This window comes from Macaca fascicularis, chromosome 5, assembly GCF_037993035.2.
Source record: "Macaca fascicularis isolate 582-1 chromosome 5, T2T-MFA8v1.1".
Taxonomy (NCBI): Eukaryota; Metazoa; Chordata; class Mammalia; order Primates; family Cercopithecidae; genus Macaca; species Macaca fascicularis.
This window is the reverse complement of record NC_088379.1, coordinates 62,562,784-62,587,158: the sequence shown is the minus strand read 5'-3', so window position 1 is coordinate 62,587,158 and position 24,375 is coordinate 62,562,784. Positions and strand designations below refer to the sequence as shown.

The following is a 24,375-nucleotide window of genomic DNA, read 5'->3' as shown; positions in this document are numbered from 1 at the left end:
GCAGCTTAGTTAGTTCATGAGAGCTCACTCAGCACAAATATAAAGAGGAAAGTAGACTTTGCTTTGCTGCTTCAGAGAATGCACTAGGCCCTATGGTTGATCATTTTAGTGAAGAAGACATTTTATTGAGACTCCTAATATTTTTGGATAAGGAGTGAATGCAATTTTTGTAGTCCATTTGTTTTCCAAAAAAAATCAATGATCTGATCAAAGTTTTAGTTTTCCCAGGTTCAGGCTGGCAAAGCCTTGTTGGTGAAGATATAGTCCTCTTATATGAGGAAGCAGGGTTTTTTTCTTCAAAGGACCTTTGTACACTAGTTTTTTTTTTTGGAGGGATGAGGACTGCAGGGACCAACTTTCCAGTGCTAGAGGATTATAAAAGATAAGGTGAGTGCCTCTTTATGAACAATCCAAGCTAAGCCTGGGAACATATGAAGACATACATTATTTCTAAGGCGACTAATAGAAGCTATACATATTTAAGTGAAAACTAGCTTTTCCTGAGCATCTGTGTACTTGGGTTGGCACTCTGAACACAATCCTTGTACTTTTTCTTGGTCTGTGCAAATGCTGCTGCTTACCTGGGATATTGAAGCAGTTTACCACATAAAAATGAGCTTTATTACAATGAAATGGATCACTTCATTAAGTGGCAGGCTTCCTGTCACTGAGAGTATGTAAATGGATATTGGGAGACTGGCTATGTATAATGTTAGAGGAGGGAAACTGCGTGGATGAGAAGTTGGTTAGGTGAGCTCCAGTTGCCCTTTAACTCTGTGATTCTATGAGCCACATTGATAGCATACCCAGCCTCCAGAGAACCCACCCTGTGGGGTATCTAAACTCATTGTTCCCACTGTATTGTGTTCCTGGTCCAGAGATAATGTGCAGCTGTGAGAAAGTTCTAGTAGTGCTGTACTGGAGGAATTTCTGAAGTCAAAGTTTTGATACTGATTCTGATATGAATTTCTTTCTCATTCTCTGCTTTTCTCTTTACCTTGGTTCAGCAGAAAATGAAGTTTTTAAAATGCACCTTTGCCCACTGACTTAAACAATCTTTAACCAGCATAACTAGGCCCAGTGAAGCATTCCCACAGCTTTTTTTGTATGGTGATTCATATATTTTACCACTTGCTCTTTTTTTCCTACCCAATTCATTCTCCACACTGCTTTAGTAGTAAATATAGGAAAGTATATATTGCCTTCAAACCAGAGTGACAGATACTAGAATGAACTAAGACCATACTTTCCTCAAGAGAACATTAGAAATTATCATTAAAGAACGTTCTACATCCGTGATGTATATACGTAAATAAGCGAGGTACTTACTGCATTGGTTTCTCAAGTAAATAATTGCTAATGACCTGTGCAGTCTGTGAGACATCTAACATTTTTCCTAGAAGCTCTCTTGTATTGGTTTACCTAAAGTCATCACATACCCTCTGTATGATGAATAACAACTACATTTAGGTCTCAGTCCTCATTTCTTAAGTCAGCTTAAGATTTCAACCCCCACCTCAGGATATGAATTAGAACTGCAACCTCTCAGTTCTCTGAACTCATTTCCTTGGACTAGAAAATTACAAATGGTGAGTATATGGCATCGCACCATGGCAAATGTAGTTTACTGTTTCCTAAGGATCTTGAGTTCAGAGGGATTATGCACATGATTGCAGGACAAAGGGAGAGGAAAACTAACATCTATTGAAGAGCTGAGCAAGACACTTCCACATGTGTTTGCTTGCTTAATCCTTACACCATCCTGAGAAGATATTTTTATTCCCATTTTACTACCTTTTCTTACTTTGTCTTTTTTCTATGATATTAATAACATATTGGCATAATTCTTTTTATATATGTCTTTATGGATCCATTAGCCCCCTCCAGAAAGGAGAGTGTGAACCACCACGCTCACTGTCTTCTCCTCTACTGCCCCCACTCTGTCGCCTTCCAGTCAGAAAAATAATGCCTGCAGCAGGTAGTATTAGGCAGGTCTGTGTTGCAGAGCCAAATATTCTCACCATTGGGACTTCTTAGAACTAGATAACTTGATGTAATTTAGGAGTAGCATAGTATCAGCCAAGAACTGCAAGCATCTCAGCTCAGCTTGGGCTTTTCAATAAGAAGGAAATGCTGTGCCTGTCATAGCTCTGAACAGAATTTTCCAGAGTAACTCTAGGATCACTTGAGGTCCTGAAGCTATCACATCATTTGGACCCTAGATGTCACTTTGGCTGAATTGCATAATTAGTCTCTCCAAGGGTGAGAAAATGAGTGTATGAGCAAGTGCACAATGGGACAGGTTGTACCCTACCTTTCTTCTCTCTCAGACTTACAGCACTGTGGTCTACAGTGTCTTCAGGGCCGCTTGGGTGAAAGAGGCATTATGGGTCCAGAGGTGTTTGTGCTCTTCTTTTCTGGAGGCTACTCCTAGAGTTGTGGGTGTCCTACAGTCATCGATTGCTAAGAGTGTATCAGTTAAATGAATGTGCAGTCAGCAAGACCTGAGGAGTTTACTGCATGAGGAAGCCAACTGAATGACGTTTTCTCAAGTCATGTTTTGTGAGCTATAAATCTAGAGCAGTGAGGAGGGGCTTGAACCCAGGAGGTTGCAGTGAGGCCACATCACACCATTGCATTCAAGCCTTGGTGGCAGAGCAAGACTCCGTCCCCCCATCAAAAAAAAAAAAAAAAAAAAAGAAAGAAAGAAAAAAGAAAAAAATTACCTCATTTGTACACCTTTTTTCCTTCAAATATGCTTGTATTATTATTTCTAATACATTATCAATTGCATTTGTAATTTTAAGTAGTAAACTTATTATTCTTTTTTATTATTTGATACAAAAACCTATTTTTGTAGCAAATATTGACAGCATCTTTTGACTTCTTACCTTGTGAAAAAAAAAAAGGATGTAGGAACATCACACACTGGGGCCTGTCGGGGGGTAGGGGGTTAGGGGAGGGATAGCATTAAGAGAAATACCTAATGTAGGTGACAGGTTGATGGGTGCAGCAAACCACCATGGCACATGTATACCGATGTAACAATACTGCATGTTCTGCACATGTACCCCAGAACTTAAAGTATAATAATAATAAAAATTTTTTAAGTAGAAAAGAAAAAATAAAAAAAGGATGTTAGCATCCCTACTCTTTGCTGCTTCTTTTTTTGCTGCTTCCTTTCTAGACTTCTGTCATTGGTGCTTGTACTTTTTATTGTCAATATAGGTTAGATTTATATATACATATATTTTTCGAGACAGAGTTTCACTCTTGTTGCCCGTGCAGTGGCGTGATCTTGGCTCACTGCCAACCTCCGCCTCCCGGGTTCAAGTGATTCTCCTGCCTCAGCTTCCTGAGTAGCTGGAATTACAGGCATGCGCCATCCCGCCCAGCTAATTTTGTATTTTTCATAGAGACGGGGTTTCTCCATGTTGGTCAGGCTGGTCTTGAACTCCTGCTCTCAAGTGATCCACCCGCCTCAGCCTCCGAAAGTGCTGGGATTATAGGTGTGAGCCATCACGCCCGGCCTTTAGATTTATGTTCTTGTCTCTTATCTATAAAGTTTGTGCTTTCTCTATCAGTTTGTTCTAATGTTAGAAATACATGAATAGAATTTATATCATGACTATATGAATATGGTTTACTCTAAAGCTGTGTAATGAACTGTAAGTACATTTTCTTTTGAGTAGTTTTTCTTAAATGTGGAGTTTTAGATTGCATTTAAAATATTGCCTATCGTTACTACATTCTTTTTTTTTTTTTTTTTTTTTTTTTTTTTGAGACGGAGTCTCGCTCTGCCGCCCAGGCTGGAGTGCAGTGGCCGGATCTCAGCTCACTGCAAGCTCCGCCTCCCAGGTTCACGCCATTCTCCTGCCTCAGCCTCCCGAGTAGCTGGGACTACAGGCGCCCGCCACCGCGCCCGGCTAGTTTTTTGTATTTTTTAGTAGAGACGGGGTTTCACCATGTTAGCCAGGATGGTCTCGATCTCCTGACCTCGTGATCCGCCCGTCTCGGCCTCCCAAAGTGCTGGGATTACAGGCTTGAGCCACCGCGCCCGGCCCGTTACTACATTCTTAAGCTCTTTCAATATCTCAAGGATACTAATACACCTATAGAATCCCTTGATATCTCCTTGCATATCTGCCCCTGCTATTAGTTCCTCTCTTCCCTACATTGCCCTCCTGCTTTACCAGACCGATTGCTTTCCAGACCACTGCACAATGGACATTCTGGCATGGACTTTCATTGTCATCCTGCATTGGAGACCATGTGTCTCTTTTTTCTTAGTTCATTCCCTCATTTTGCTTATCACACTGTCAATAACTTTGTATAAAAGGACAAATTAAGGTTATAATTTTTTGGAGTTTTTTTTTGGCCCCAGCTTTTCTGTATTATTTTTTTCATACTCAATTGATGATTTGGAAGCATATAGAATTCTTTATTGAAGATAATTTTCTTCTAGTCCTTTGAAGTCATGTTCCCATTATCTTCTAGAATTCCAAAATCCAATTCTTATAGCTTTTCCTTTCTAGATAGAACACTTTTGAATTTGTTTTTCATCCTTAGTGTTAACACGTTTCACAATGATTCGGCTGGGCGCGGTGGCTCACACCTGTAATCCCAGCACTTTGGGAGGCCAAGGTGGATGGATCACGAGGTCAGGAGATTGAGACCATTCTGGCTAACACAGTGAAACCCCATCTCTACTAAAAATACAAAAAAAAAAAAAAAAAAAAAAAAAATTAGCTGGGCATTGTGGCAGGTTCCTATAGTCCCAGCTACTCAGCAGGCTGAGGCAGGAGAATGGTGTGAACCCGGGAGGTAGAGCTTGCAGTGAGCCGAGATCGCGCCACTGCACTCCAGCCTGGGCGACAGAGCCAGACCCCGTCTCAGAAAAAAAAAAAAAAAGTTTCAGAATGATTCATCTACATACAAGAATTTTTAAAAATTTTTTTTGGTTTATTTTATTTTTCCCTAGGTGTCCTTGTGATCTGAAGAAATATGTCCTTTATCTCTGGGCTCTTGAATTCTCTTTGATAATGTTCTGGGATATTATATTCTCTTTGATAATGTTCTCTCCACAATTTTCCTTGTTCTGGCTTACTAGAACTATGATAATCAGATAATGGGGTTCCTGGACCTCTTATCTATTCTCTTATGTTTTCTGGCTCTTTACCCCCTCTTCCGTTGCTCTTTGGAAGACTCCTGTTATAATATTTTCTAACAGTTGTATTGAGGGGTTTTTTTTGGTTTTGTTTTGTGTTTTGCTATGTGTATAATCTCATACATATAGGTTTTAAGGTAATTATTGGTCTAGTCTAAAATCTTTTCCTTGTTCTATTTTTCATAGCTATCTCTTCATGTTTTGTGGATACAGTATCTTCTCAAATCTCTAAAAGCTGATTAGAATTTTTATTTCAAGTTTTCTAAATGATATTTCTTTTTTGCAATTCTTTTGCGTGTTTTTTTATTTAAGGTATGGGTTTTAGTGTTGGGCTTCCTCTCTAAAACCACTGATGGTGCTCAGTTTTACATTTGCATTTCAAAAAGAGTATTTGCTTTAGTGTAAGCAGGAAGCGTAATTCTGAGGGGTGCTGTAAGCTCAAGAATTCAGAAGACTTTGCTGTGAGATACAAACACCTGTGCTGATTGCCCTGGTCTTTCTGAATACTTCTTTAGCAGAGCCCTGCAGTGTAAATGCTTTGGCTTTGGGTATTCTGCCCAGTAGGGGTGGTGTTATACTTTCTTGAATCCATCCCTTTCCTTGAATCCTTTCTAGCCTGTCCCTTACTCCTGCCTCCACTGTACTTGGCAGATTCCAATGTGAGTTTCTTCAGAGTTTTGCAGGGAAGATATTCTCTTTTTTAACTCCATGTCCTTCTGCATGGAGTTTTACACTGACATTTCCAAATAGCATAAATGGTGTCATGTTCTACTATTCTATCTGCTCTTCTTCCAGAAAGTTTTCAGAGTCTCTTGTCTATGTTGGTCTTCTATCTGTTCTTTTCATTGGTGTGGCTTTATACTTTTGTAAAAAAGTATTTTTTGTGAATCTGTCATTTTTAAAGTATTTAGGAAGGTTGAGGAGATAAACCCAGTTACTGTGTCACGTACTAAGTTTACCATTTTGAATTAGTAGCCTACTTAAAGTATATATATATATATATATTTTGAGACAGAGTTTTGCTCTTGTTGCCCAGGCTGGAGTGCAATGGTGTGATCTTGGCTCACCGCAACCTCTGTCTCCTGGGTTCAAGCGATTCTCCTGCCTCAGCCTCCCAAGTAACTGGGATTATAGGCATGTGCCACCATGCCCAGCTAATTTTGTGTTTTTAGTAGAGATGGAGTTTCTCCATGTTGGTCAGGCTGGGCTCAAACTCCTGAACTCAGGTTATCTGCCTGCCTCGGCCTCCCAAAGTGCTGGGATTATGGGCGTGAGCCACTGCGCCCAGCCTAAAGTGTTTTTAATTTGGATGCCTCATCAAATCGGAGAATTCTTCCACTCATCTGAATCAGTGAAATTTTACTATGTCTTGGAGCTGATGTCTACATATATATATATATATACACATATATATATAGAGAGAGAGAGTAGATAAAACTTATCTAAATCAGACATTGTGTATGTGTCCTTGGAATGATGTGGCTGCAGGAACCTACTGAAGATCCTCTTTACCTTGGCTTAGGGGCATTTGGTGAAAATCACTCTGGGTCAGTGGCTGTTTGGAATGAAGACAGCGAGATGCTCATTTACTTCTGTTATATTCCACCATTGATAGGTTTTCCTTCTTAGCCTTTAACTAGCTAGAATAGGCTTGCTGAAAGTACTATTCTTTTCTCTTACTGCTTTTGGGAGATAAAAAGGTCACAAATTATTTTATATGTTTTCATCACATTTTGGGGGGGGAATAGTATTTTCTTCATAATTTTATGTTGTGTGTGTGCGTGGGTGTGTGTCTATGTATATATGTGTGTTCATGTATGTGTATGTGAATATGAGACAGAGGAAGAGAACTACAATCACAAGTACCATAATCACAGGGACCACAGACTCCTTGAAGTACATTATAGGGACTTTTTTGTTTAGTAAATTTTGCAGTCTTTATATGTCTTTTGAATGCTTTCTCAGCTAAGTATAAATTTTGTATGCCTATTAATGTATGTGTGTGTGAGAAAGAGAGTGAAATATTTTTTAAGAAATTAAGCTACCTATTATATTTTATTCATTAATTCATTAATTCATTCATGTTGGGGTCTTGCTTTGTTGCTCAGGCTGGAGTGCAGTGATGTGACCATAGCCAACTGCAACCTGATGCGACCATAGCCAACTGCAACCTTTAACTCCTGGGCTCAAACAGTCCTCTCCCTGCCCCACTGCCTCTCTAGTAGCTGGGACTACAGGTGTGCACCACCATACTCAGCTAACACTTAAAACATTTTTATAGAGATGGGCTCTCACTGTGTTGCTCAGGGTGGTCTTGAACTCCTAGATTCAAGTGATTCTCCTGCTTTGGCCTCCCAAAATGCTGGGATTACAGGCATGAGCCACCATGCCTGGCCTAAGCTGCCTATTTTAGATCACAATAAAAATGATGTATCCAGTGCAATATTATTAGAATAAGACTCTCAATGAATTAGAGCATTTTGCTTTTGCTGGTTGAAATTTGAAAGAATCAGAAGAGATGGAACTTTTGTATTTGATATTGAGATGTATTAGACCTAACACTGACTCTTGGGAAAGGCCCGCAGAGTAGCCAGAAAATTAAAAAACAGGAATGAACAGGGTCAACGAAGTTGAGGTTAAATAGATTATCAAGGGGATTATAGATAACAAAGGTCCCGAAGGGCAGAGAATGGCTTTTAAAATAAGAGGATAGTATTTATGAAGCCTCATTGATGCAGGTATCTGTGACTTGACCTCTACACACTTCCAGCTCTCCATATAAGGACATCCTCTCTATTATCTTTGTCCCATACGTTAGGAATGACATCAGTTTTTGGCTTCAACTTTACTCACATACTTTGACAGTTATCTCGGTCTTTTGATGTCTTCTTTTCTCCACATTTGCTCCGCTTTCCAAGACAATCATATGCTTTGAATGCTTTGAGTTATTTTAGTTTCTCCCAGCTTTTCTCTACCCCAGGCTCTCCTTTCCTTTAGCTGAGATCCTGACACTCAGCCTTATTTCTCCTCTATCCTCATATCCTCATTCCTTCTTCACAGATAATTTCTCTTTTTCCTCTTTATTGCTTCTTCTTTTCCCTCTGCTCAACGACAGGCTTTGGGCCAGTTTGGCAGAGTCTTTCAGTTCTGTTAGTTCTGGGCCAGCTACAAACTTCTTACTTATTTACTCTAAGGCTGTCCAAGTCTGAAGGCTCTTGGAGTGTGCACACAGCATCTCCCTCCATAGGAAATGGACTTTGCACAGTAGTGTTTATAGTAGTAACTCCAAACGGAGGTAAAATGATACCCCATTACTATTATTCATTCACAAAGTATTAAGTGCCACTAATGCCAAGGTCTGAGGCTATAACTACAAACAAGACAAACCAAGGGCCTTGCCTGTAGGCTCTTGGAGTTTACGTTATATAAAATAAAAACAAATGTTAAAAATATTTTAAACAAAACAAAACAATTAAAAAGGAAACAAGTAAAAATGCCGAAATTGATTTTTTCTTAGTTATGAAGTTCCTCCAAAGGGCACCTTCTGACTAATGATATGTTTATAATAACTTTCCTTAGTCTAATATTTAAAATATTTTTGTATTTTATTTAGGGTATGGGGGATCGAAGTGAGTTGGGGACCATAATGACATGCTTATTTTATTTTATTATTATTATTTTTTTGTGGGTGAAAGCTCTTAATAACCTGTTGCCATCTAAAACTAGGAAACTGGTCTCACAGAATTCCAAACTCTCTTTTAGCCTTCCTTCTAGACTTTGTCAGTCAAACTCATTGTAAATATCCTAAGTGATTTGTTCTCTTTGTCCCATTTTATTCCTGTTTTTAGTGAGTGAAATGGGAAGAAATTAGAACTGAAGTAACCTGAAATATGGAAAACTAACATAGAAATAATGGAGAATAGGCTGTACATATATTGTAGAATTTTACAAACACTTGGCTATGGCTATGAATGAAGACATTCAGAAGCATGTGGTGTAATTCTTTTACCATTATATTCCTGTTGCCTTTAGCATCCTTTGTCACAGAGCTGTGGTTTGCGACAAGTATTTAATTAGAATGGCAAACAGAGTGGCTGAGTTCAATATTTCCCCCCTTCTTTTCTTTATGAAAATAAGAAAGTAGAGTAATACCATCTCCATTTTTGGAACTGCTAAGTTGGAAACCAGGAACATAACTGCCTTAAACCTCTCTAGTGATGTTATTCTGCACATAATTGGCATGAAAATAGAATATATTCTCTGTGGTTGTACATTACATTTTCTCTTTATTAGCCGTGATGAAGTTTATGTGTTTATGCAAATAACACAGAGAGATGTTTCCTTCTCAGAGGCAGTGGGATTGGCATTATGAGAGCCATGTTTCCATTATGGTTTTACTGCTTGCTGTGTGACCATGAACTTCACCTCCTTGAAGTTCATTTGTTTATTATCAAACTAACCTCACAGTGTTGATATGAGGATTAAGTAAGATAATGTGAGTTCAGGTACCTAGTACTCAAAAAGATTAGTTGACCATTACTCTTGAATATAGACATTTTCTAGTAGGTTTGTTATGCCAGCAAAGGGAGAAGAAAGAACATCAGTGAGTCAGTGTGGGTGTAGAACACATGCATTATTCTGAAATGCCATTGTTAGTTTTATGGTCCCAAACAGTGAAAATCAGACCCATACCTCCAAATATTCTGACAAGAACATGCAGATCCACTTGTATGTCTATTACATGTAAGTTATCTTAGTTTTTTTTTTTTGTGCTAGAAATGTTATTTAATATTAAGAATAAAAAAGATTCAATTTATTTCATAGGCCATGAGATCTTTGTTTTAGCTTGTCCCTGGGTTCTCTATTGGCTCATTATGGAGGTATGAGGTGAGGAGGACATTTATGTGTCATTATATTACATTAATATGTATGCATTCAAATATCTTCTTTCTGTGCCATAGATTCTTCTCACCCCTTTTTATTGTAACTAATAGTTATAATTGCAAAGGACTTTATGAATTGCTACATGTGTGCTAAAGAATAACAATGATTTTCAAACTCAGTACAGAATGTAATTAATTTTTATAGCAACAGTATGTACCTGCCAAGTGGGTACTTTGAAAATGAAATTGTTTCTGATTGTGTGAAACTGCTTGAAAATGCGATTCTGCAAAGCTTTCTTTTTCTTATGGCCAGAAAATAGTGATATGGAAATTAATTATGATTATGCACTTGAGACTGGTTCTTCTGCTTTTCTTTCTTTCTTTTTTTTTTGTTTTAAGGAATCTTAAAAAACACAAAGTTTCTTTGGACCAAGAACAAGCATAAGATGTTTTTACGCCCTGGATTTTAGGTGGAAAGGGCCTATTGGTTGTAGCTTTGAGTGAATGAATCACCACTTGCCCAAGAAGCAACATACTTTAGGGTACACTTGTATTTCACCTTTTTGGTGCAAGGCGACATTTTTCTCTAGCATCCTTACTTGCTCAGGATTGCAGTATAATGTGTTTACATTATAGGCCAAAATCTAAGTAGAAAACACTGATTTATTCTGGCAATATGTCTTCTGAAATGTCAGATGTAAAATATTCACAAGAATGTTGTTAGGGACCTGTTTTTTAACACCTTCCCATGTTAGCAAAAAAGCCACACACAAATTTCTAATTCCCATGTATAATCTGGTCGATAATCTCTTTCGGCCCTCATCTTTTTTTTCTTGGATTTGAGTGATATGTTTCTGGAAAAGGCTGATTAAACAGTGAGTTTCCAAAACAAAATTGTTTATTTGGTTGTATAGGCGAGGATTCAGAGGAAAAGCCAGATAACCTCTTTGTGTGTTTATGTGACAAGGATGATAAGTTAATGATTTGCTTGAGATATGATAGTTTAGAGCAGTAGCTTGGAGGAGGGCAAGGTTATTAGACTTACCTCTCTGGCAATATCCCTCCAACATTTATACTTCTTTCAACTTAGATTCCGACTAATATAGATACTGTTAAGATAACTGGTTTATTTAGAGCAGTGGTTCTCAATCTTCAGCATGATTCAGAGTCCCCTGGAGGGCTTGTTAAAATGCACATTGGTGTCCACCCTCCCCGCTCATACCCAGAGTGTTGATAGAATTTGTCAGGCATATTCAAAGAAGATTTGGTACTAAATCTTTTGACACTATTCCATAAGATAGAGAAAGAAGGTATTTCATTCTATGAAGCCAGCATTACCCTAATACCCAAACCAGGAAAGGACATAATCAAAAAACAAAACTACAGACTGATATCTTTGATGAACATAGATGCCAAAATCCTTAACAAAATACTAACTAACCGAATCCAACAACATATCAAAAAGATAATCCACCATGATCAAGTGGGTTTTATACCAGGGATGCAGGGATGGCTTAACATATGCAAGTCAATAAATGTGATACAGCATATAAACAGAATTAAAAACAAAAAAAGTCACATGATCATATCAATAAATGCAGAAAACGCATTCAGCAAAATCCAGCATCCCTTTCTGATTAAAACTCTCAGCAAAATCGGCATACAAGGGACATGCCCTAATGTAATAAGAGCCATTTATAACAAACCCACAGCCAACATAATACTGAATGGGGAAAAGTTGGAAGCATTCCCTCTGAAACCTGGAACAAGACAAGGATGCCCACTTTCACCACCCCTTTTCGACATAACACAGAAAGTCCCTAGCCAGAGTAATCAGACAAGAGAAAGAAATAAATGGCATCCAAATTGGTAAAAAGGAAGTCAAACTGCCACTGTTTGCTGATGATATGACTGTTTACATTAAAAACCCTAAAGACTCTTCCAGAAAGCTCTAAGAACTAACAAAAGATTTCAGCAAATTTTCTAGATACAAGATTAATGTACACAAATCGTTAGCTCTTCTGTACACCAACAGCAACTCAACGGAGAATCAAATCAAGAATGCATCCTCTTTTACAGTAGCTGCAAAAAAAAAAAACCAAAAAAAACCAACTTAGGAATATACTTAATGAAGGAAGCAAAAGACATCAACAAGGAAAACTGTAAAACACTGCTGAAAGAAATAATTGATGACACAAACAAATGGAAACACATCCCATGCTCATAGATGAGTAGAATCAATATTGTGAAAATGACAGTACTGTCAAAAGAAATCTACAAATTTAACACAAATTCTATCAAAATACCACCATCATTCTTCACAGAATTAGAAAAAAACAATTTCAAAATTTACATGGGATCAAAAAAGAGTCTGCATAGCCAAAGCAAGGCTAAGCAAACAGAACACATCTGGAGACATCACACTACCTGGTTTCAAACTATATTAAAAGGTCATAGTCACCAAAACAGCATGGTGCTATTATAAAAAGAGGCACATAGACCAATGGAACAGAATGGAGAACCCAGAAATAAACCCAAATACTTACAGCCAACTGATCTCCAACAAAGCAAACAAAAACATAAAGTGGGGAAAGGACGCCTTTTTCAACAAATGGTGCTGGGATAATCGGCTAGCCGCATATAGGAGAATGAAACTGGATTCTCATCTCTCAACTTATACAAAAATCAACTCAAGATGGATTAAGGACTTCAGACCTGAAACTATAAAAATTCTAGAAGAGAACATTGGAAAAACCCTTATAAACATTAGCTTAAACAAGGATTTCATGACCAAGAATCCAAAAGCAAATACAATAGAAACAAAGATAAATAGTTGGGACTTAATTAAAGAGCTTTTGCACAGCGAAAGAAACAGCAAAGTAAACAGACAACCCACAGAGTGGGAGAAACTCTTCACATTCTGTACATCTGACAGAGGACTAATAACCAGAATCTACAACAAACGCAAACAAGTAAGTAAGAAAAAAAAAAAAATCCCATCAAAAAGTGAGCTAAGGACATGAATAGACAGTTCTCAAAAGAAGATATACAAATGGCCCAACAAACATGAAAAAAATGCCCAACATCAATAATGATCAGGGAAATGCAAATCAAAGCCACAATGCAAAACCACCTTACTCCTGCAAGAATGGCCGTAATCAAAAAAATCAAAAAACAGTAAATGTTGGTGTGGATGCGGTGATCAGGGAACACTTCTACACTGCTGAGGGGAATGTAAACTAGTGCAGCTGCTGTGGAAAACAGTGTAGAAATTCCCTAAAGAACTAAAAGTAGAACTACTATAGCAGCACAATTCACAATTGCAGAATCGAGGAACCATCAATTGATGAGTGGATAAAGAAACTGTGGTATATTTATAGGATGGAATACTACTCAGCCTTAAAAAGAATGAATTAATGGCATTTGCAGCGACCTGGATGAGATTGGAGACCGTTATTCTAAGTGAAGTAACTCAGAAATGGAAAACCAAATGTCTAATGTTCTCACTGGTATGTGGGAGCTAAGCTGTGAGGACGCAAAGGCATAAGAATGGTACAGTGGACTTTGGGAACTTGAGGGGAAGTGTAGGAGTGGGGGTGAGGGATTAAAGACAACAAATATGGTGCAGTATATATTGCTTGGGTGATGATTACACCAAAATCTCACAAATCACCAGTACAGAACTTACATAGCCAAATACTGCCTGTACCCCAGTCACTTATGAGAAAAATAAAATAAAGAATTGGTCTTGCGTGGGTGTCAATAATCTGCCTTTCTAACAAGTCTACAGGTGATGTGGATATTGCTGGTGTGGAGACCTCACTATAGAAACCACTGATTTAGAGCATTGGGAAGGATTTGTCTCTGCTTCAAGGTCTTGGGAAGTCAGGATGGGGAGTTTGGTAGGGAGGGGGATGGAAAAAGATTGAAGAATGCTGATCATCTTGCTTAGTTAATAGAAATGTTGACTAGCAGACTCTTGCAGTGTTAAACGTTAGTGAAGCTGTTAATATTAATTACTTTTATCAGTGAGAATCAGAGAAAGTTAGGAGAGGAAACAGATTTGATTATTTCTTAATACTAGTCTTCTCTTCCTCATCTGATTCCTGCATTTTTCTTGGACCTGCACCTTTCTCTTGCTCCTCATATAGTATAAATATAGATAGCCATACTATCACTGTCTTTCAGAAATGCAAAGAATGATGGGTATATAAGGTTTCTTGGAAAAGCTGTCACATCAATCAAGATTACCATTATAATGAAAACCTCATTAATTTGGCTTCTACCTATTCAGATTTTGCAGCAGTTAGGACAGCGCTTGGGCTGAAATGTGCCTTTACAGTATTTATAAAGAGTGCCTATAGCAAATCAATGACTTTAGGCTATTGGCTAGGAAATTTAAATTACTTAATGGAAAACTGACTTAAATTTATTTCAGTACTGCCACTTACATATAAATGATTTGATGAGTAGAAATTTGTCTTACCTATTTATTTACATAAGATATTTTTAACTTATGATTAGGATTGCTAAGGCTTCATTGCTTTAGGATTGTATAATTCATATTTCTTCACTTATTCAGGCAGAACTTTTACCCAGTTAGTCCAAATAGCTGGTTTTGTTTTTAAATATAAAGTGCAAAATTGTCTGTACTCATCATTTTCTATTAGTTTCAATCTCAGCATTAGTTGGGGGCATTCAAGATTGTACCTAGTGTCTTTTGTTTTGAGTGGACACTAGAAATCTAATATGTGGCTCAAGGAAGAAAAAGTGCCCTGCAAAGGGGTTCTTTTAATTTTGCACATAAAGCACATTTTCAAATGTTATTTTCCTTTGAATAATGCCCTGTGCTTAAATTTTCCTAGAATAAAACACCCAACCAGGTAAAAGATTTAAGAGATCTAGGCCATGCTTACTCGATGAAATGCAACAGAGTGGAAAATATCCTGTCTTGCCAGTTCAAGGAAATTACAATTTTTCTGATCTGGTAGTTAAAAGGAATTATATTTAAAGAGCTGCTGTTATGTAGGCATTAACTTATTAGGGGTAGATTTTAGTCTTTTGTGAAATTATATGTTGAAGTCTTTATCTGAAGGAATTAAAGTCTGTAATCTAAAGAATTATTTGGAAGCAAATATGAAGCTATGTTAGAACTTCGTTGCTTCTTTTCAACCCTTGTCCTTTTGCTGTAAAGAGCAGCCTGAGTCAGATCATTGAGGATTAAGGATGAATGCATTACTCAGCACCCTGCAGCAGTTGGGTCAAACGTCTTGGCTTTGAACAGTTAGTTTGTTTTGCTTAGCAAGTCTAGAAATTTCAGGTCCAACTGCAGAATGAAAGTTCAATATTCTGTTGATTAACATGGTCTACTTGAAAACAGTCTGTGGCTCTTCTACATGTCCTTCCTCTCTATTCATGTATGATAGTGTCTGAAATCATTGGATGGATCACTAGTGAACCATATTGGCAGCTGCTATATGGTCAGGGAGATTGGTTCCCATGTAGTATTTCCGATGACATCCATCCCTTCACTTGGAGAAGAGATTTAACACGTTAAGGGGGAAAAGAGGATATGCTTATTTTATTCTGGCAAATGGAAATGCAGAGAAGTAAGGGATCCTGTGATAACACTACATTGAGGCAAAGAGTGAGGATTCTAAATCAGATGCCCACTAAGGAGAAATATGCTTGATCCAAGTGTTAGCCAGAGAAGGGAACACTTCGACCAAGACTTTTCAGGTGGATCGGAGTGAGTGGCATTCTAGGAAGGGCTGCCAAAGCCTCGGGGAGAGGAGGTCTGGGCCTGGCATCCAGGGTCAGCCCTGCTGAAGATGAGGAAGCAGCTGCTCTCTGCAGGCAACAGGAAAAGGAAAGGAAACCAGATAGATTCGCATGTATGTAAATGGCAATGATAAAGAGTGAACAAAACCAGGAACAAATTTATTTTTATGCTTATTGTCTTAGAAGTTTCTTTCAAAGTTTAGCTTACCTTGAAATTGAACCAGGCAATAAGTCTTAACTACGGTATTTGGGATTTTATATACTTTGCATTTAACTATGTTTGTACTCCAACCTAGACTCTGGAAAACTCTTCAGAAGAATCCTAGAGTGGTTAAAAGTATCATCACCATTTCCATCATCATCTACTAGTGTTTATTAAGTATACCATCACAATCTTTGTGTTCTTGAAAAGAAGTCTTTAATTAGAGTTTACTTGTGTTTTTCCAGGTAGCCCAGCCATGACCCATAGGAATCTGACTTCCTCCAGTCTGAATGATATTTCTGATAAACCAGAGAAGGACCAGGTAAGCAAAAAATTCTTGCTTCTTTGAAATGTAAGAGAATGTATATCTAAAAGATGCTGAGAAAGGATTAGAGGTGATGGTTGCTTCACTTAAAATGGACCTTTATGTGCAGACAACAGTTTTCACCTTCCTTGGGAGAAGGAGAAGCAGTGTGTGAAGGGAGCTGGAATCACAAGGGAAAAATTTCAGTCTACTTCAGCTGTTGCAGATTTATTCACTTGGACAATTAAAATCTTAGAGAAATAGTTGTCTCAGCTTTAAAATAGTAATAACCTCTGACTTGTGTTTATTCTAGGGATTAAGTGGGATAACTTATGAAAAAAGTATTTTGGTAAATTATAAAGAAATACTGGCCAGGCACAGTGGCTCACGCCTGTAATCCCAGCACTTTGGGAGGCTGAGGTGGGGAGATCACTTGAGGCCAGGAGTTGGAGACCAGTCTGGCCAACATGACGAAACCCTGTCTCTACTAAAACCACAAAAATTAGCCAGGCATGGTGGCACAGGCCTGTAATCCCAGCTACTCCAGAGGCTGAAGCATGAGAATTGCTTGAATCTGGGAGGCAGAGGTTGCAGTGCGCTGAGATCGCACCATATATATTTGTTTGTCTGTTAAAACATATAGTTGAATGAAGAGCAATCAGGTTTTGAATATCTGTTTGCTTTCTTTTGAAGAGAATGTGGTGTAAACTGGGCCGTTTTTCTTTCATCTGAGTAAATATCTGTGCAAGAAAATTGTATTTTAAGAATATAGCATGCGGAAAAATGATGCCTCCTAAATTAAAAAATTTCAAAGTTTTGAGGAAATGAAAGCAGCATATTTAAAAAATCATAGAAATCTCAAGACTGTTTCCCCAGGGTTGAAGGGGAAGTAGCATATACTGGAAAGAAGAAGGAACATGAAGCAAGAAAATCTGGTCTTGCTACTTATTCCAAAACTGGCTAGTTGTGTGATGATGGACACTAGTTTTGTTCTTTGCTAAGAGGAAACTATAATATATAACTCACCCCAGAAAATCAAATATCTGATTCTTGCTCTTTTAACTTACCATTTGTCTTTTGATATAGTAGAAGAGTATGGTTCTAGTTGGCTTGATGCTTGATATGCTAATTGTACAGTTAGCCCTCCATATCCATGGATTTAAGCAACCATGGACAGAATGAAAATTGTGTCTGTGCTGAACACATGCACACTTTTTTTCTTGTCATTATTCTCTAAGTAATACATCATAGCAACTGTTTACATAGCATTTATACTAGGTATAAGTAATCTAGAGCAATTTAAACTATATGAGGATGTGTGTAGGTTATATGCAAATTATATGCCATTTTATATCAGGGACTTAAGCATTGTCCAATTTTGTTATCTGATGGAGGTCATGGAATCAATCCCCAACAGATACCGAGGGATGACTTGTTCTTTCTCTTTCTGCCTTTTAAGTGGGTGAGTTTGAAGATTCCTCTTTTCACACTTTGCTGATTTTTTCCAAAAAGCCATATTCATGATGATGTTCCTCTTTAACTGACAGCACTTGTAGTAGTCATAGAGGTTTTTAGGCCTTGGTGAATTTTAGAAAGTACGGGAAGGGTGTACATTCCATTCTATTCTCCCCTCCGCTCCCCTTCCCTCCCCTCCCCTCCCCTCCTCCATATCTCCCTCCCTCCCTCCCTCCCTCCCTTCCTCCCTTCCTCCCTAGTAGTGTCTGCATCATCTCAGATCTGAATTGCTAGAAAAGCTGTTGGAATTGATCCCCTGTCCCCATTTTCTCTCAATTCAGTATACTTTTTACATAGTTGCTCTCATTTTTCTATTCTACATTAAAAATGGATAATGGCTTCTTATCATTTTAAGTTCAGGACTTCTTGATGACCTTTATGATGCTCTGAAATCTCAAGTTATCCATCTTGTCTTCATTTATTCATTTGTGTTCCCCAGAAGAGGGACTCTGTTTAGGTCAGGACTAATTTCTTTACTTACCTCTCGCTTTACATTGAGATAAATTCTTGACTCCTTGAGCTGCTCCTTCAGATGCTATTGTGGATTGTCACCTTCCTTTCATCTATCTACCTCTTGAAATGATCAGGAAGAAGAGCATTTAAATATGGGTACCTTGGTAGGTACATATCTGTAGTGGAAAAGGGAGAACTCAGGCCACTAGAAGTTTTCTTAAATCTATTTCACACATTTTGTCTCCATTCATTGTTTACCAAGCCATGCTGATTATTTGTAAGGTTTGCCATGAGTCTTAGTACTGGATAAGGCAGTATACTAATTAGGCTTAGGAATATCTTGTTGAATTCTTGAGGAAGCCTTCTTTTATTAAGGGCAACTCTCCTCTTGCCAGGAATTTGACAAGAAGCAGCTGGTAAATGCTGACAGATACATTTACTAACTTATTGGGTCTTTTAATATCTGGGCATATGCAGAAGAAATCTGATAGCTTAAGATGCATATTACATAAAATTTTGATTCCAGTAGTAGAAGAAATATGTGGAACATTTTTTATGGGTATTGATTTTGTTGTAAAGCCCATGGGAATGGAGTCTTTAAAACCAAAATCTTCAGTGCCTTTCACTAGCATCTCATAGTGATCAAGGTTCATGTTAAGATGAAGCGAGGAAAATTTAATTCAGGAATGTTCCTTTTGTTTTCAAAGCCAGCAAAGGAAGGTTGATGAATATATAATTATAAGAGCAACTATTAATCTAATTTGTGTCTATTACAGGATTTATAGTTAATCCAATGAGTTCTTCAGGAAGAAACTCCATTCTCTCTTCCTACCAGAGTTTGAAGAGAGGCTTTTGTAACTAATTCATAATCTCTTCTACAACCAAAGGTACAGATACAGAAATCAAACTAACATTTTCAGTGTCTATACCTACTATTTTGGTAACTTCAAATACAAAAACTCCTGGATCATTTTAGGGCAAGAAAAAGGAAAGTGGATTTGCAAGTAAGATGAAGCTGTGATAAACCCTGGCTTTTATTTATTTATTTTTTAACCTATTTTTTCTCTGTTTGGACAGGAAAAAAAAAAGGTTTCCAGGCTTATATTTGTTTTGAGAAAGCTTTTATAATTAATTAGCCAGTGTCCTGGAAGTGATCTTGGCGGTAAACTCAAACTTGTCTTGTGTACTTGTCCAAGTTGGCCCCAAAATCTTCCATCTGACCAGTACTGAAATTTCTGATTGACTGATTATTCTGCCTGGATACAATCTGAACAGTTGTGATGGTGCCTTGCAACTTCTTGGAGCTGTCTAACTTCTTAGTAGCACAAAGAATGGGTTTAATGTTCAGAGTTATGAAGAGGAACAGAATTGCTCTTTCTGACAGCTACATAGTGACAGAATTTGAGGGCATATTTTTTATGAGATTCTGTTTTGGGAAAACAGAAGAAACAAATCTGTAGGCTGCACTTTTTCTTTCTGGCTTTGCCAAGCCTATGTGCTTACAATTTCAGTAGCGGCTGCTTTATTGAAAAATGGCTTAAAATAGTTAACAGCAGAAGAAGAGCATAGCCAGAATTTAGGTGATTCAGTGCTTCAGCCATATTCCAACTTGGATGTTATATTTATTAAGCAGAAAAACACCTGTGGAGAAATAGATTTAAAAATACATCTGGAGTTCATCTAGTTGTAAATCTACATAAATAATCTCTTCTATTTTGTTGCTATGGAGTATTTTTTACATTATCTGATTATATTTCTTGATTACCTTTGATTTATTTTTCTATTTCTTCTTATTCTTTTTCTGTTCTTTTAAAAATTTACATGTGAGGTGGGTGCTTATCAACTGCAGTGGCTTTAGTTACAGTTTTCATGTGAATATGGCTTCAGCTATGAGAATAAGAAAGAGCTTTTTTCTTCACTTTACCCCTTAGCTTTAGCTCTTGTAGAAATACTGTGCTTAGTGGTGCAATGGCTTTAAAAAAGTTGACTTTTTCCAGGTTGATTAATAATGCAGTAACATCTCACAATTACATGTCCAGCCTCAAGTGAAATTGTAGTCTGTTGATTGCAGTGGATGCAGTAGATGTAGAAATAGCCTGCAGATTCTCAGGGGGACACTTGAGGTCCACATAACCTTGTAACTGCTTATCTGGTTATTATTTCTGTGATATTCATTATTTAGCTGGCTAATCTGAGAATCTATTCCATAGGTCTCGTGGTGGAGTTTTGTGTAGGGTTAATTTCTAAAACGTATTAGGATCATTTTTAGCACTGTCTATTGCCTATTATGTTTAAATATATTTTGCTGCCTTGATTCCTATGTTTGAAGTCTTGGTCTTTTAAAGAAATAGACCTGAATTTAAGTATTTTGTCAGAAAGTATGAGGATGAAACCATTAAACCATGTATAAGTTTAAAGTTGCTATGCCATAACTATCTTAAAATGAGATCTAGAAGGAAACATCCTGTGATTATTGGGGGAATAACCCCCAATCCTTTTCTTACACATACATGATATAGGAGTGAGTCAACCCAGTCCACTGAGATGACTTCTTTTCATGATTTTGAACATAGAGTTCCATCCCAGGGCTCACATAAAGCTTCTCTTAGCATTATAGTTATTTCATGCTCACAGTGAAGGAAAAGGACAAAAGTACCTCCTTTTTCTTTCCATGGCTCAGTCAAAAAAACCTACAGTTCACACTGAATATGGGTGGTCTTACTTCACCCTTCAGAGGATGTACAGTGTCTAAGAAAGCTTCATGTCTTCTGAGGTTATAATAATTGTCTTTAGCATGTTTTCAGGGAGCAGTGAGACATTACTGTGTCAGAGGAGCTCCAGATGGAATCACATCTGTGAAAACCTAAGAACAAAGGCGTGTTGTGAGAAGGTAGTTAGGGTCCTTAGAGGTCCTTAGTCACTACAGTTTTGGTGACTTTGGTGAGCATCTCTCTGGCTCAGCACCTACAGCTTTCCTTCAGCCAGGTGTCCCTGAGGGGCACTTGTATAGCCATGGAATGATATCCTTGGGCCCCTTTCACAGGGGAACAGCTTGTGCTTAGCTAATTAACAAAACATGTTTGTCATTATCTTTTCCCTCTCTATGAGAAATTTGGCTTAAGATAGCTTCCTTTTCCCATTCTATGCTTCTCCCATATTCTTAATGCTTAAACAGTTGACAGGGATTAGTGGGGTTTGAGAAGCATTGATATTAGTACCGATTTATAGAACGTATGTATTTTAAAATTGGGACAGTTGCATCTCTGCATTTATTAATGTTGTACATTCTTAAAAGCTATTTGTCTGGAATAGAAAATTAGTACTCATTTTAGAATGGGTTTTGTATCAGCTTTAAAATGAAGCAGATGATCCTATATGAAGTAAACTGAACTCTATCTCATGTATTATTTTAGGAAAAAAGGAGCCTTTTGTGAAATTTAGAGCTATGGTTTTAATTAACTGCAGCTACAATGAATTTGAACTCCTAAAACACCCCGTCACTGCATGCAGCTGTGATTTGAATTCATTCATTCATTCATTCATTCATTCATTCATTCATTCATTCAAAATATATATTCTGTGCTAGAAAATGTTCTTAGTTGTGGGTTCCAGAAGTGAATGAAACAGATACATCTTTTGACTCATGGAACTTCCATGCTTTGGGGAAGAGAGAGACAGTAAACAAGAAAAACAATAAATACGTAGGATAATTTCACATAATCATAAGTGCTATCTTGAAAATAAAGCAGGGTAAAGTGGAGAGGTACAGGAAAACTGTTTTAGGGAAGAGGGTTAGCCAGTAAGGAGAGGATCTGGAGAGAGAGGTTTCTAGGCTGAGCAAAAAGCAAGAGTAGAAAGCTAAGGCAGAAATGAAGATGGTGTATTCAAGAAACAGGAAAAAAAAGTGTCATAAGTGACTGGAGCAAATGTAGCAGGTGCGCAGTGGTAGAGAAGTCAGGAAAATATGCCGGAGGCCCTTTTTATGTTATTCTAAGTGCAGTGAGACACTCTCTTAGGATTTTTACCTAGAGTGTTGTATGTTCTGATTTACATTTTAAAAAGCTCACTAGAGATACAATGTGATAGGATGGAGAAATTTGTGAATGTTTTGGATCACCTGGTGTTATTCCTATATTAAGTATTGTATGAGTACCCCAGTGCATTAAAATGAGAGCTCGCAGACCCATAAGAGCCCATTTCTTAATGTGTTAGCTATAGCCATTAAGACCTTATTACTATCAGCAAAGGAAATTCTTCTCTGCTGTAGAAATATTGTAAGAAAGAAAAAGAGTTTCCCAGTTAAAAGATCATCCATGTACTGTTAATTATATTACATTATTAATTAGTAAATATTAATTGTTGAAATATTTAATGCACTAGAAGTGGGTGTAAGCCACCAAGAATAGTGAGATTGAATTTCTGAGTAATTATATTTGCTCCTGTGGTCCTCTTGATATTACTGTTGGCTAACATCAGGCATGCCAACTGGCTAATGACACATGATTCATGAAACCTTCACTGGAGTCCTCTCTGAGGAATGGTAACAGGAAACCTTCTTAGTCTCTATGGTTCAGAAAGGAGCATCAGGATGTGTAGGAACAGGACAGAACAGCCAAAAAGGGATTCTGTGCCACATTCTTACCTGTTCCTATGAAAGAATTGAACTCTGGTAGCACTGCATCCCTGTATTCAACATTTAACCGAAGAAATTGTAGCTATTACATATCTTAATAAACTGGCATGTTTTACATTTGATGTCACTTTTTTCTCTTTTCAATATGTAGCATTCTGCCAGTATGCCAATACCAGGAATATACCTAGAATATATTTCAGAGAACAGTAGCATGCTGTCAGCAATAATCTTTGATGGACGTATACTCTCACATCACAAGTTACTTACATCTGACAGAGACTTCATAAAAGAAACGAACATTTTTCTTCTTGGAAGTGGCAAATTGTTACAAAACCAGAAAACAGCAATACCTTGTGATGAACACTCTTAGTTCATCTGAGTACAGTTTTTAAAACTTTATAGTAATTGTAAATATATATAGGGAATCATTCTTTTTTTTTTTTTTCTTTTCGAGACAGAGTCTCACTGTTACCCAGGCTGGAGTACAGTGGCACAATCTTGGCTCACTGCAGCCTCCACCTTTTGGGCTTAAGCTATCCTCTTACCTCAGCCTCCTGAATAGTAGGGACTACAGGTGTACACCATGCCCAGCCAATTTTTTTTTTGCATATATATATATATATATATATATATATATATATATATATTTTGAGACATGCAGTTTTGCCACGTTGCCCAGGCTGGTCTTGAATTCCTGGGCTCAAGCAATGTGCCTGTCTTGACCTCCCAAAGTGCTGGGATTATAAGCATGAGCCACTATGCCCCGCCCATGGAATCATTCTTTATTTACTGTAGTAACATGTTATTATCCACAATTTTTTAAAAAACTTTAGAATTTTCTGATTCAAAATATACAACAATGCTGTAAAATTTAAACAAAGCAAAAATGAATAAAATAAAAAGTGAAAATTCTTAAAGTCAAATCCTTTAAAATAACTGCCATTAGCAGCTTGATGTTGAGTCTAATGAACTTTTCTGATATATGAATACTTATATATTTATATATAAATAATAAAAATGTGATTGTATTGTTCTAAAATTTGATTTTTTTAACTTAACAATGCAGTGGACACCCACCTTATTCTTCTTAAAGGCTATATAGTATATATGAATTATATTTTATTGATTCTATCTTCCGTGACTAGATATTTTCAGTTCTTTGCTGTACCAATAAGCCTTTAAGAAGTACCCTTATTGTAATTTTTCTACATTGTTTCATGAGTATTTCTGGAGGAGAAATTTTTATAAGTGGAATTGCTGGATTACCATGTATTGCAAATTTAATTACCTTCCCAAAAGATTATATGAGTTATGTTCTGGATCTTTAAACACTTTATTGAATCCACCTCCACTGCTAAGATACTATTTGCCGGTCAGATTTTAGTTTATTCTTTATGTTTCACTCCACTGAAGGCTTAACGACTCAAAATGAAAAGA

At 37.3% G+C, this 24,375-nt stretch overlaps 1 protein-coding gene across 11 annotated transcripts in view; it reads left to right on the top strand.

The window, feature by feature from the left end:
• SLC4A4 (solute carrier family 4 member 4) overlaps positions 1–24,375 on the top strand; it is a 493,252-nt gene that overhangs the window by 302,363 nt on the left and 166,514 nt on the right. For all 11 annotated transcript variants that reach the window (XM_065545104.2, XM_074039893.1, XM_065545105.2 and 8 more), the window contains one exon: positions 16,279–16,355. In XM_065545104.2, the coding sequence (XP_065401176.1) occupies positions 16,279–16,355 (77 nt within the window). The remainder of the gene's footprint in view (positions 1–16,278; positions 16,356–24,375) is intronic.